Source organism: Phalacrocorax aristotelis, chromosome 1 (assembly GCF_949628215.1).
Source record: "Phalacrocorax aristotelis chromosome 1, bGulAri2.1, whole genome shotgun sequence".
NCBI lineage: Eukaryota > Metazoa > Chordata > Aves > Suliformes > Phalacrocoracidae > Phalacrocorax > Phalacrocorax aristotelis.
This window is the reverse complement of record NC_134276.1, coordinates 11,865,926-11,881,087: the sequence shown is the minus strand read 5'-3', so window position 1 is coordinate 11,881,087 and position 15,162 is coordinate 11,865,926. Positions and strand designations below refer to the sequence as shown.

At 38.8% G+C, this 15,162-nt stretch overlaps 1 protein-coding gene across 4 annotated transcripts in view; it reads left to right on the top strand.

The window, feature by feature from the left end:
- Positions 1-15,162, top strand: part of SLC36A4 (solute carrier family 36 member 4) — a 122,316-nt gene that overhangs the window by 18,873 nt on the left and 88,281 nt on the right. For 3 of the 4 annotated variants that reach the window (XM_075081111.1, XM_075081117.1, XM_075081131.1), the window contains 3 exons: positions 401-485; positions 11,634-11,861; positions 13,079-13,177. In XM_075081111.1, the coding sequence (XP_074937212.1) occupies positions 401-485; positions 11,634-11,861; positions 13,079-13,177 (412 nt within the window). The remainder of the gene's footprint in view (positions 1-400; positions 486-11,633; positions 11,862-13,078; positions 13,178-15,162) is intronic. The other variant, XM_075081125.1, reaches the window with a different exon arrangement.

Genomic DNA, 15,162 nt, shown 5'->3' with positions numbered 1-15,162 from the left:
GAATAAGACATTTGATGGCTGGTCCTCGTGGAAGACTGCTGTGTTAGGGGCTAATGGCCCCCTGCAGAATTTATACGTGCACTGAATATATATCTCTGTTGTTTATATTTGTACCACATTGTTAAGTCTTTGAATTTTATTTTGTGCCACTCTAAATTATGTACTTTTTCTTTTTGAGAAAATTCGCTGCCTATCCAATGTTACTTTAAAAAAGAAGCACATATAAAACCACCCTGTTTTGCCATAAGAGGAACCTGCATTGCAGTGCTCATGAGATTAATGTGGCATTTGAATCTAGCATTTTGACAACTGTAAAAAGGAGTAGTAATTGCATTTTAGGTAGTAATGGGTTAACTTTTTGGATCCTAAGTATAATGTATGTTTGTTTTTTCTTCCTCAGGTACATTGTCGACTTCTTCCTAGTGATAACACAGCTGGGATTTTGTAGTGTTTATGTTGTGTTCTTGGCAGAAAATGTGAAACAAGTGAGTACTGTTACTGTATGGAAACAGTTACGGTTTTAGATTAATTTTCCTCGCTTTTATTTCCTATCCTTATAACATCCCACAGAACTACTTGTGAAATACGAAGTTGAGAGGTGCACAGTATGGGTTCTACCATGGTTTCCACAAAAGAGCTTTTGGTAAAAAGGAGCAATGTGCAAGGTGAACTAAATTCAGATCTTCTGCAAGTGTTTGTGGCTTCACTGTTCTCTGATTAGTTTGTTGAATTTAAAAATTAATTGTGGAAACCGTAGAAAATAAGGCTGAAACTGGTCTAAGAGACAGTTGTCCCTGAATTCTTTTTATTTTTTTTTTTGCCAGGCCTCCTTCCGACTTCCTTTTTTCCCCCTGATCTCCTGGGCATATTTTTTCCTGTTTTCATGTCACTGGCATCGTTCTTTCGTTTGTGTTTAGTCTCTTTGCTTTTCTAGAACAGTGTCACCTGCCACAGAATCCATTGCATCTAAACCAGACCTGGTTTTTGTTCTTAAAAATGACTGACACTGAAATTTCAGCAGCCTCTGAAGTAGTCAGTTCCAATGCTTTCTTATCTGTTAGACAGCAGCTTCTTAGTAAAAGCTTAAAAGTTCTTATTGGCACTCTAAGTCCTTTATCTCATGTTCTAGCTATAAGTAATCTATTATTTTCTATTTGTGCATAATGTTTATATATTTGAATATTGTTATTATATAGAGGGGGAGACATGATGGAATCTAATAATTCTTGCTTCTCTGTGAATGCTCTGCAGTTGGTCACGCCTCTCTTTTTTCTTCTGAGTTTTGTTCCTGAAGTTGGTTATGCTGAGGTTTTGCTTGTGACCGATAGAGCTGAAAGGTCATTTCACAGGTCTTACAGATCTTATTCCAGATTTGACACTTCAGTGTAATGGTCATTTTGCGGGAGCATGTCATTGCTAACTCATGACTGACTTATGATCCACTGTGATCTCTCGTTCCTTTACTGCAGAGCTGCATTCTAGGCAGTTCTTCTGGTTCTTCTTTTTCTGTACAGGTGGTTTCAGTTTACCTATAGAATCCTTTATTTTTCCTTATGGATTGACTTTTAACTGTTCTCAAGGTTGAATTTTAATCCTGTTCTTTAATAGTCTTTCACTTCCCATCTGGAATAGATGTTTAAAACCTGCTTACTACATCATCTGTGTTATTGATGAAAATATTAAATAGCACTGCTCATGTAGCAGTTCATGTGTTTCACTGTAAATAGTATTGCACATACATTATGTAGTATTAAACGTACGGAAACACAATTCAATATGTTTTTAAAATGGATTGAATATTAATTATTAGAAAAATACTGTGATTAATTTGTGCAGGTTGATTTATTTAAGGATGTCTGAAAAATCAAATATTTTGTCATGCCATATTGGCAAAAAAATCAATTAAAAATTGTAGGTGAACCCCCACAACCGCAAATACCTACACACCTTGCAGACAACCTCCAAATCTTTCAATAAAATACCCCTTTCTCCCCCACAACCATCTGTCACTGATAAAACCAAACAAAACCATGCCTGTCACTTTCATGACAGCTGCTTCTGCTTTCATCTGTGTTTTTTGCCTCATTCTCCAGTCCTTCTAAACTCATCTTTTTCTCATTGGTGGAGGTTTTTCTGTTGGCGGGGTCCCTGCTGGTCCCTTCTCTTTGCACACTCGGCAGTTGCAGTCAGCAGTTTGTATGTCTGAGCAAGTAGTCCGTGGGAGGTCAACCAGCACAGCTTGGCTGCTCGGACAGGAGCCGCAGGCACTTTGAGCTTGTGCTGCTCTCTCCTCCATGGGCTTACTAAGATGCGAGGACTCTACCAGTGTAGTCTGCGGTGTTTTCTGCTCATAAGATTATGATTAGTCACTTCACATAAAGCTAATGAGGATGAATCTGGGCCTGTGTCTAAACACGTGTGCTTCTATAATTAGTGAAGTGAGTGAGGAATAAGGTATGGCAGGTTACTGAGCCTTGATCATCCATATGGACTCTTATTCTACCCAAAAGGTGAAGTAAAGGTGTCTTGGCATAGCTTAACTTACTTTAATTAGGAAGAAGAGTGTCCCCTTGGGCAGTTAGTACACAGAAGATAGTGTGGGGTTTTTTCCTGCCTTGTTGATGACTGTTTTTATATTTTGTTTAAAAAAGTATTCCAAGTTCCATGGATAAAGATCCTGTCAAGGCAAGGTGAATTTGTGTATTTGGAAGCTGGATACTCTGTAATTTGCATCTTGGGAGAGGAAAAAAAGACAACCAATCTCAAAAACTACAGTCCCACTGTCACAATCTATCTCAATACCTAAAAATCCTATTTTACATTTGATGTCCTTTTGCTGGCCTTCTCAAATGGGGATTTTTATTGCATCCTGTGTAATTTAAGTTCAAATTGAAACCTTTCCTATGAAATACGTATCTGATAAACTAGTTGTTATATATGTGTTTCGACCTTAAGCAAAAGGCAAGGCTGAATACTTACTGAGCTTGGCTTTTGTAGATTTTGAAGAAACCAAAACCTTTTCAAGAATCTTGTTGCTGCTTTCATGAAGAAAAGTTGAAAGATCTTACAGAAAAGCAACTTCTGCAAAAGCAGTGGCTGCAGAGATCCATGACATGTACGCTGTGAATGAATTAAAGTCAGCAATTCAGACGTCCCACTTACAAGTGTAGTTGACTCAGCTTGCCCTGTGTTCGTTCCTCTGGGAGGGAGAAGGCTGTGCTTTCTTCCTGGCAACTTAACGTTGCAGAAATCTGTCCCATAGAGGGCACCAAAGAACACAATTTGTTACTGCTTTAAATCTAGTTAGTTGTGGTGGTGGAAGGATGAGGCAGGTGAATAGAGGGAGTGACGGGGTGGGGAGCTAAGATAAAGGAAGAACGTAGTAATAATGTTACTAATACCACTCCTTGACCAATCCCTCTGCATTATGCTCTCTACTCTTCTGATTATGTTTGTGTGTTTGGTGTGTGCAAATTAAGCTCATTGGAACCAGTGGGAACTTCCACTGAGATCTTTTCTTTGATATTCTTAGCTAAAACCAGTACCAACCCAAATGTAGTAGTCTCTTCCTTCACTTTATTTACTTTTTCAGAGAACTAAGATGTGACAAAGCATTTAAAAATTGTTCTGGCACATGAATGGAATATTCATCAGTCCATATTCCTTTGAGGTGAATATTTAGTTAGACACACAGTGGTGCAAGTGATCCTAAATATTTATTTCATCTTTTGAATTCTGTGAAATGTTTGATATACCCTTCTCACTAATGGATATGCAGTATAGCTTCTGGTTCTAAGTCTTTTCTGATTAGCATCTGTGGGACTATAACAACGTTGGCTGCATTACGTTAGTGTTTTCCAGACACTTTGTGCTACAAGATCCTCTTCCCAGTAATACTGAATTTGAAATGAAGCTTTTCCTAAGGAATATTTTCCTGGAGCACCAAAGAAACTCAGGTTGGTGGCAAGAGTTCTGGTTAAGTCTGGCAGTGTGCCAATAAGGGGATTATGGGTAAAAGTGTCTAGAGTTGGAGAGGAATGGTGAAACTGGAACAAGCAGCTGGAGATTGACTGCAGCAAGGCTGGAGCAGGAACACACTGTGACAGAAGAAAAGAGTCTGTGCCAAAAGAGTATGGTCCCCTTTCATGCCATAGTTGCTTTGCTTTTACTGTTTGAGCAGCAGAAGACCTTAAGTCAAAAGTCTTGGCATTTATCAACATGCTCGTGAATATTTGCTGAGTTCTCTGGAAAAGTGTCCTTTTCTCATTGTTTGCTGATAGAGCTAATAAATGAAAACATGTTCTTGCTGTGTGGGAGCACTTTATTAGATCTTTAGAACTTTGAAGATGACCCATCAGTGGGATACTACATTATGGAATTTAAATTTGTTTCAATTTTTTGTAAAATGGAAGAAACTCCCAAGACTTAAGATATTGTGCTTAGACATAAAACTAGAAGTGTTAAAAGTTTTGGAAGGTGATGTTGTGGTTTAACCCCAGCCAGCAACTAAACCCCACACAGTGCTCGCTCATTCCTCCCTGGCGGAATGGGGGAGAGAATCGGAAGAGTAAAAGTGAGGTAGTTTGTGGGTTGAGATAAAGACAGTTTAAGAGGTAAAGCAAAAGCTGCGCACAGAAGCAAAGCAAAACAAGGAATTCATTCTCTCCTTCCCATGGGCAGGCAGGTGTTCAGCCGTCTCCAGGAAAGCAGGGCTCCATCACGCATAGCGGTTACTGGGGAAGAAAAACGCCATCACTCCAAACGTCCCCCCTTTCCTTCTTCTTCCCCGAACTTTATATATTTAGCGTGATGTCGTATGGTGTGGAGTATCTCTTTGGTCAGTTGGGGTCAGCTGTCCCGTCTGTGTCCCCTCCCAGTTTCTTGTGCCCCTGGTGGAGCATGGGGAGCTGAAAAAGTCCTTGACTAGTGTAAGCGCTACTTAGCAACAACTAAAACATCTCCGCATTATCAGCACAAATACAAAACATAACCCCATACTGGCTACTGTAGAGAAAATTAACTCTATCCAAGCTGAAAGCAGGACAGTTGAGTACTGAGTAATAATGAAATACCAGAACTAAGTGCACTGTGAAACATTGCTTTGGGCTGTTCATACCACATTACAGGATTACAATATAGTCTTTATCTGCCTGATAACATACTGGTTTTGTGCTTGAATAACACAAGTGACTTCTGATTAAATCACCTCGCGAGTGCAGGCATCACTGGCCTTTGTAGTCACGATGCCTAGTGACTTCAATGGCTGTGTACTTTGTTTTTAAAGCCACAGTGAAATTTCTTCACGTGGTTTAGGGAAATGTTTGTGGAACTCCCAGGTACAGTAATGATAAGCACAGAACAAAATGCAGATAATGTGCGTTCAGGTTGGAAGTTGAACAATATTCACTGGGCTCTGTGCATCAGAAAAGAATATTTATGTATGTCTATTTGAAGAACAGATCCATTGGATGGATAAGTGAAAAGATTTGTCTAAATTGGCTGATATTCCAATGATAGTTCAGATTATGTTGCTTTGTTTAGGAAAAAGGCAGTTAGATATAATGTCTGCTGTTCTTGGCCCAGCATGACTGCTACTCTCGGCTAGTGCATCACGGCATATGGCAGGAGATTGAAAGTGATTGTGTCTGGAATATGAATCTGAGATTATATTAATTCTAATATTTAGGAGACTAAGTCAGACAGTGAGTCATAGTCCATCCTAACACAATCAGCAGTAAACTTGCACTGACCTAAACAGCATATGAGAGTGTTTTTTTTAAAAAAAAAAGTCTTCTTGCTGCTTTGTATTTTGTTACTTGTTAGAATAGTTTTAAAGTGTTATATTATTAATTTAAAAAAAATTAATAAAACACTTTCACAGTGATGGTAATGTTGGCCTGCACCTGAACAAATCAGTGTAATATCTTCATTAGGGTCTTCCTCTGCTGCTCTTTACTGTCAAATCTCCCACAGCCAATTGCTCCACTCTAAGAGGGAGAATGGTGATCCTCTTTATAATTTTGCATTTTACTTTCCAACTCATCTTCTACCTATCAGTCACTCTTGCCTGTTTGTTTAGCTCTCATACAAGATTAACCTTTGCTGGTTTGTACCTGGTGTGGTTCTTCTGAGCCAATGTACAGAATCACTATTCTGTCATGTCTCAAAATCCACTTCTGTGGTATGGATATCTCCTGTAAGTGGTACTGTGCTGACTGATGTTGTTAAAGCTGCTTTATTGATATGAAGTTGATTTAAAGGCGTATATATAGCCACAAAAGGGAATAAACTGTCCTCCTGTGCTTTTATATCTGTATAACTGTTTCCATAACATCAGTTACGTGTGTGTATGTGTACATAAAATTCACCCCAAAGTGTTTGGTAATGCAAAAACCTGTGTATAATGAAAACAGCTTGACAGTCAACAGCTGAACTGAAACTTGCACAAGTTTTTCTTTTTTTTTTAAAATAAATTCAGATATTAATTTTGAAGTCATGGGCTTCACATTTTGCTGCATGCAAGTAATAGCTAGTGGAGAGTAAATTTCAGAAACCTCCTCCTCACCCAGACCATACTGCTACCTTTAGCAGTGTTACAGTTCTCAGTAACCTCTTCATCCGATGGCAAGCTGATCTCTAAAACGCTCTGCCTGGGATAAGTGTGGGCACTTTCAGCCAGTACTAGGGTGTAAGTGGAACTTAACTAACCATTTCACATGTTTTTTCTCTATACAAAGATGTAATCCTCAATAGGGTAGGCTTTGGGAAACAGGGCTGTTTCAGGTAGGGTGCTGATTTTCTTTTTTTACTTATTTAAAGACTTATAGCAGAATAATCCTCTGGGGTTGGTCAGATCTCACTAGGGTGAAGGCTATCACAAATATACAAGGTTTGTTCCATTTTCGGAGTTGACTTATACCTGTATACAATGACAGCTATGATCACACAGAACAAAGATGGGAAGAGAGTGAGGAATTACCCTCCTTTATACTGTAGAAATCTGGCTAAAGCACTGTCACTGCTGTGCTCTGAAGACAAAGAGAAAAGGGGGAGTCTGGGTCAAGATGGGCTGTATCCAAGAGTGCTGGGAGAAACCTGAAGTCTTTGAAAGAGCATAGAGAGTGGGGGAGGTCTCTGAGAACTGAGGAGAGGCAAATATCTTTTGTCTTCATAAAAAGCCAAAAGAATAATTTGGAGAATTACAAGCCAGTCAGCCTCTCTTCAATCCCTTTGAAAATCAGGAACTGAGTCGTCTTCGAGCACATTTCTGGGCACATGAGGGAAAACAAGGTGACTGAAACCAGTCAGCATAGCTTTACCAAGGGACTGAACAAACTGATTGCCTTCTATAAGAAAAATAAAAGTTTGAATTTGTACATCATGAGAAAGTATTAGATGTCACCTTGACTTTAGCAAGGTTTTTCAAGCTGTCTCTGACAATATCGTTGTATCCAAGTAAAGCCGTTATGGTCTGGATGGATGGACAGACAACTAGCTGGGGAAAAAGACCTGGTTGTGTGGTCAGGCTCTGAGAGTTGTGGTCATGATCATGAGCCAGCAGTGTGCCCTGACAGCAAAGGAAACCCACAGCATCCTGGGTTGTATGAGAATTGCTGGTCGGTTGAGGGAAGTGATTATCATCCTTTACTTTGCATTTGTTAGACCACGTCTAGAATACTCTGTCAAGTTTTGGATATCCCTAGTACTGGAAAGTCATAGACAAACTGGAGTAAGTTCAGGGAGGGCTGCTGAAATGATCGGGGCTGGAGCACTGGCCCTGTGAGTGCTGAGGAAACTGGGCTTGTTCAGCTTGGAGAAGAACTGGCTTTTGGAGGACCTAACAGCACCCACCAGGACGACAAAGACGTCTTTACTGAGGTCAGATGGGAGGACAAGAGAAAGTGGTCATAAAATAACACAGGAGTTTCTGACCTGAGGCAAAGACAAACTTTAAGACAGTGAAGTACTGGAACCAGTTGCCCAGAGAGGTTGTGCAGTCTCCATCCTTAGAAGTTTTCAAGACCCAGCTGGAGACTGGGGAGAAGAACAGTCTGATTTGACCCCATAGCTGATGGAGCTGTGAGCAAGCGATTGGATTATAGACCTCCTGAGGCCCTGTCTAACCTAAATTATTCTATGATCGGGTGAATCCAAACCTCGATTTTTGGAGGAGGTAGTGGAGAAAACTGTTGAGAATACGATGTTTTGTGTAGTAGTTAGGAGGCTTGACAAGGCAAAGTGACTCAAATGAGAGATAGTGTGGAAGAGAGGAAGGGGCAGCAGGAAGACTTTGTGAATTTTGTGGAACTGGCATTTATTCCACACCTAGAATTGCAGCTTTTGAGTTAAAAACATATGGGTAGTAGGTGCTTTTCATAGCTGGGACTAAGACAGCTGTGGTTGCAAAGCTGGTTTACTCCAAATATTAATCTGTGCTGACCAGGTTTAGAATTTAAACCTTTTTTTCAGTTTTTTCTTTTTTTCCCAGTTATAATGTCTTCGATGCCCTGACTTCTTTCTCTAAACCGTATTTCAAGGATCTGATGCAGGGTCCTGCAAGTCATTACATTTTTGAGAATCTATTTGGCCTCCGTTTCCTTCCAGTGAATACTGGGGCAGGGAGCAGTGCAGGGAGAAGGGGTGCCGTGCTTGCAGTATTGTAAAGCAGACTACAGTGTGGTGGTTTATTGTAGGAATATAACTCATATCTGAAATGTGCAAGTGGGAGGTGTGAAGCTGGGGTCAGGGAGTCACAGTCTGATCATCTTACTTGGCTGTGTTTTGCTGATTCTGCATCAATATCGATCTGATTATGGCTGTGGAGAGTTTGTGCGGAGCTGTCGTGTGTTCTTCCTCTGTGCTTTCCTCAGTATTTTTGTGAAAGTAAAAGGCAGATAACTATACAAGCTATTTTGTATGACCACACTTACCTAACACAAGATAGAAATGAGATCTTGTCTTAAGCCCATCATCAGGATAGCGGATCAGAGTAGACCTAAACTTGAATAGAATTTCATAGAATATTGTACATTGCATTTCCAGCTGTAGTAGCCAGTAAACTCTGGTTGAATATCTGGTTGGAATTTGGTGGTGTTAAAAAAAAGAGAAATATTTCTGATTTTACAGACTTTTTATTGGTGTTTGTGTATACAGATGGAATGCCTGTGTCTTAAGAGAAAACTGAAGTGGTTGCATGCTTGAAATGATTTGAGTAGAAGTAATTTTTAGTAATTCTTAGTAATTCTTAGAAAACCCTTTTACACGTCCTTGTGTGCAGAGCAGCTGTGGCTCCTTGGAAATGCACGCAAGCAAGTAAGCGTACGACACTTGTTAAAGTGAAAGGCTGTTAAAGTGCTTGTTCTGTATTTCTATTTTAAGTATGGTGGGAAAGCAGGAAACTTCTACAGAGCGCTTTACGTTATGTGGCATTAGGGAAGTAAATTGGTTAAGCGTTTGACGTGTTGCTTGGCGAAGTGGAGTTATTGTAGCTGCGTGAATTCACTGGAATTCAGTTCTAAATGTGTTTAGCTGCTCTTTGTAGCTTTCTAAAAATGTTATCGTAATGAAAACTAACAGATGTTACATGTCTTGTAAGTGACACTTAAGATTCTTGCAAGGTGGAAACCCTCTGTTTCCGTAATGATTGGTGTCCTCTGTTTTAATTTAAAGTGAGATTTCTGGAAAATATGTGGTTGCAGAATTCTCTCTTTTATCTTTTCCTTTTTCATAATGAAAAAACCTCTCTAGAGCTTTTTGTTACAGAGAAAAGAATTTTAAGTTAATTCTGTCTTCCTGAGTTTGTGGATTGTTTGAAAGAATGGAAATAAAGTGAACGGTGCATTTTTTTTTCTCCTAGACTTGTAAAGTCTGAATTTTGGCAAACTTGCCAATTTGAATGACTTGCTTAACATACACTTAGTTTTACATTATCAACCAAATCCCTCTGCCTCATGAAAGTATCACAGTCCCAATGATCCCTGGATTGCCAACCATGTCTAGAGATGTGGTCCTCTTTTCTCCACTTTGTCCTCTTCCTCAAAGTAAACAAGTAGTAGCCCTGAGTTACTGTGACATGTAGAATAAAAAAGATGCCATTACGTGCTGGTAATTGTGTGGTGTTTGCTTAGGACTGCAGCTACGTAAAAACTTACATTGTAATGGTAATACTCGCCCCTTTTATTGTAACAGCTTAACGTGTTTGGAATTTTGAGGCAGGATCTATGTCTTATGGTTTCACTTGCACAGAAAATAACTGATATTTTAAAGAACAAACCATGTTCAAAGAATTGCCCATAAATTAATCAGTCTTGGGACCATGCCTGTGAACTATGTGTAAGGATGATAACATTTAAGCATTGCTATGCGTGTACACTTTCTGGGACTGTAGGGTTATACAGTTTTCCTCTGAATTCAGTTCTATATTAAGTTTTAAGACTGTGGCTGTAGTACTTGGTTGTCTTCAGTACTTAGGAGTCAGAGTATTATCTTCAGTTGTTTTGTTATATATTGATTTCCCGTTTTTGTTTAAGTCTCTTTGTGCTATAAGGAACTGATTTTTTTTTTTATCATTGTCTGGGTATCTTTTTGTAGTCATCCAGCCAGAGGCTTTCTGCAGCATGAACAGATTAAGCACAGTGCTGATATGTAAGATGGCAAATGCAGTGGAAGGGAAAAGGAGAGGAAACACTCCTAGGCAAAAGGCATGATAAGATTTTAAAACAGATGTATTTGAACTGTTGTTACATTGCAGCAAAGCAGAATACCCACCAGCTCTTGATGTTTTGATCGTGGTGTGTACATAATACAGAATATATACAAAACAAATTTTGGCAGTTACGGCCACATTAACGTTTTTCAAAAAGAAGCCATGAGATTTGTGAATAGTGCCAACCTCAGTCTTCTGAATTGCACCATAGGCAACTATTGTAATGTAATATACAAAAAACCTAATACGCTTTTGCATTGTGTACTACTGTTTATCTGTAGGCATTAATTTCTAGCAATTTAATGGATACAGAACTCTCAACTCTCAGAGCTCATGATTTTTGAAGCTGAGTTAACACTGATTAGTAAAAGAGTGAAGAGTGAAAAATAAAATAATTTGGATTAAAAGAAAGACAGGCAGGTTCATATTCTAACATTATTTTGTATGTATGCTGCTATGATGTGCATGGCAAAGGCATAAGGTTATTAGGCACTGAACTCAGGTACAATAGCAGCTGGTCATCTAACCCCCTTATTCTCTTTAGGAAAATTCAAACTCTAGTATTTACGCCTGGATCCATCTTGCTTGCATTCATTTTACCAGACTCTCGCTTTCTGAAAGGAATCTGATCTAAACTGCTCATGTGGATTTCCTCTTCAGTCAGTGGTGGGATAAAGGTGCTTCCAGATCTTTCGGGTCCTGATTTCATCATTTGTCTTAAGGATGAAACACTTGCTAAAAGTGCCTTGTCTTCTCCTCTGCACTGAGAGTACAGGTGTCCTGACACTCAGCAGGTAAAGCAGAGGGACAAACAGCGGGGACAAATTCCCCTATAGAAAAACAACAATGTGACTGTATGCAGAGACTCGGTGCTACCACTATTTATCATGGGGGTTTTTTGTCAGGTTTTTTTTTCCCCCCCCCACAGGTCCATGAAGGATTCCTGGAAAACAAGACTGCTCCCATAAATGTCAGTGCCACCAGCAGTTCTTCTGAGAAAAGGAGTACTGATTTACGAATATACATGCTGTGTTTCCTGCCATTCATGATCCTCCTGGTCTTTATTCGTGACCTTAAGAGCCTGTCCTTGCTTGCATTGCTTGCCAATCTGTCTATGGCTGTCAGCCTGGTGATCATTTACCAGTATATTGTTAGAGTGAGTACAAAAAAGTTTATTATCTTTTTTTTTTTCGGTGTGGCAAATTGTATTTGTTGCATGTGGCAGTTGGTCTCTGATAGATATATACTGACTGACAATTTCTGAAAGGCAGAATTATCTTGCATTTTATTGAGGTATCTTAATTTAAGGAGGTGCCTTAATACTTGAGACATGCTTTAAACACGGACTTTTACAGTATTTTTGAAAGAAAGGGTAATATTGCTGCACTTGAGATAATAAAAATATGTATTGTAATGACTGGGAGTCCTTGAGTGGAAGAATATGTGAATTTTTGTGGATTGCACACAAAACTTGCAAGATTTTAATCTGTGGTGGGTCATTTTGTTGCAGCAGCAGCACAGTTTCAACAGCAACGTTTATTTCTAGTGTTTCTCCAGTATAATCTGGAAAAATTTAAGACTTATGCTTTAAGAATACATACTGCAGACTTCTGTCTCCTGAGAAGTTGAATAGTTCCTGCATTTTTCTGGGTTGCTGCTGTTTTTCATATTTCAAGGCATTTCATAATGGAACAAATTAAACGGCTGAAAAAAAATCACATCTAGAAACCTCTACATTTTTCTTTCTTATGATTTTTGAAAAGCGGTAAGTGATAGACACCGTTGCTTGAGAAAGCTTTCATGAGTGTATGAAACAAGTGGGAAGTGGAGGGTGGGGAGGAAGGCAGAAAAGCCAGCAAGAGTTGTTGGCTGCGCCAGGGGGCTGGAGAAGTTACATAGAGAGTAATTAACTGTTCTGCAGGAACTTGGCTTGTATTAAAAAGATTTTCTTTTACTGTCCCTTATGGTTATGAAGAATATCTGTGCAATATGAAAGCAGATTAGAAAATGCAGTACTCTGAGAATAGCATAAGTTTGCAGAAGTTTAAGTTTGAGGTGTGAGCTTTCCCTTTTGTTTTAATTGATGCTCACTCATATACACCAGTGGGATACTTTAAATGTGACAATTTCTAGTGTCAGTCGTGTGTACCTGGAATAAATATATCTGCAAGTATCTGTGCATGGGTGGCAAGGTGGCTATGAATGTGTAAAAAGGACTAAGTTTGGGAGGAAAACCAGGGATTGTAAATAGCAATGTATTGTACCACTATCAACACGTACTGAGTTTTCTTTCCTATAGTATAATACATCAATCAAAATTGTAGGAACAGCTAATTCACTTTACATAGCACTGTTTTGCTTTGTCTTCTTCAGGATATAGTAGATCCTCGAAAACTGCCTCCTGTGGTTGGCTGGAAGAAATATCCACTGTTTTTTGGGACTGCAATATTTGCTTTTGAAGGAATTGGTGTGGTAAGTGCTTTTTACTGACTCTTCAAAATACATGATTCTGAGCTAGACGACAGGGTACCAGCAGTTTTACTCCTGTTGTTATTTAGTTGCTTTTGTTGAAGAACTAATCTCCCGTGTTGATATGAAAAGGATTCATTTATCTTGTCAGATAAGGCAAAGGTTGAGGACGCAACATCCCTGCCAAAGGGGAGTTTGGTGAACGCCAGTTGCTACTTGGACACTTAGCACCTTCACAGCAACATCTTTAGTTCCAGATAGATTGAGACAATAGTGTAATAATAACTACTATCATAATATGCTATATAGTATTATAATACTCAGCTAATAATATGATGATACTATAATTGTAATGATTCAGCAGCTCAGTTTTAGGTGTGGAGGATGCAAAAATAGAAATGTATTCAGCATCCTTCTTTTCCTTTGGGATCACAGAGAACAAAGTGTTTTATTAGAAATGTATTATTCTTCCTGCTTCAGACTTGTCTATAGATGTGAGTTGACAGAAATGGAAATGATTAGAAAAAGTATATTTGTTTGATTCATGTCCTTCGGGCAATGAACCTCAGTCCCTCATTGTTTCCTGAAAGATGTCAATTAAATAGATTTATCACTCTGAAAATTTGGCTTTGGAAAGTGAATCTTTTAAAACCTTTCATTCATTTATTACTGTTTCTAAGGGCTTTCTGATTGCATCTCACACCAGCAAATTTTGCAAGATAGATAGCACTTTTGTTCCACATGACATATTTTAAAAAATAGCCAAACAGGCTTTTGGGAATGGTAGGTCATAATGTCTTTAAACTGCTGGGAAATTGCTATATATACTTCATTTGTTACTAGTATAATTACATACTTCAGCAAGTGTTACTGTATGCTTAAAACTAAAAAATAGGCAAGCAACATCCCCACCCTCCAAAACCCCAACCAAACCAGCCCCAAACCTGCATGCAATTAATCTGAAATGATTGTCATTGACATAACACAAGTGAGTTTTCACATCTCTCTTCTTTTCTGGAGCTGTCAGAGAAACTTTTATCTCCTAGTATGTTACAGAGGTGTGTTTTCACACACACACACGGTATATGTGGATTTGAGAATTTCCAGTTCTCAAACTGTGCTCGACTCTCTCAAACTGTGACCTGACTGATGCAGAGTTTTAGCTGCCATATATCTGAGTGTGTCTGGACATCTTTCCTGTTGTCATCTGGAAGTTCCATCGTAGGAAATGAGGCATTTGTCTGGGATTGTTTGATGCCTAGAGGTCTTGGGCAAAAAACCCATGCTTAGTGAATCTGATAAATTGGGCTGTACTAAGCTTCTTGCTCTTAAATTGTATAGTCTGTCTGGGACAGATTGCACTTATTGCACGTGTGTAAATGCAAGCTATTGCAGGTCTGATACATATCCCAGTTGTATTAGATCTGTTGGTCATGTACCGCATAGCCTGTGGGTGTCTATTTGTAGCCAGGAAATCCCACATCAGAGTTATGTTAGCCTCAGGAAAGTGTGGAAGGCGTACCATTTGGTAGTGGTAGTTTATTGAATTATAGGTAGGGAATTGATTTATGGTACTTATTTTCTGGAACATTAGATCCCACATTAGGCAGCTCCTTAAATTTACGTCAGCAGTAACATAAACCTTTAAAGAACTGCCTAGAGCATTGTGCTTGGTTGAATCCCTGGTGGTTACTAATGACATCTTTAAGAATGTCAAACTTTTTTCCTTCTTTTATTCAAGAGCATATAATGTAGGGTTCATTTGAATTCTTTGTTTATAACAAAAATATTGCTTGATATTATTAGATATTAACATTATACAGTTCTTGCATATATTTCTATATGTGATGGTTTTAGCTGGGATAGAGTTAATTTTAGCTGGGATAAAGCTAATAGGCTGTCTCAATTTCTTACTTGATCATAATTTACTCTTCAAGTTCTTCAAGCGTTCTAGTTTTTTCACTTTGTTAACTTGTGTTTACAAACTA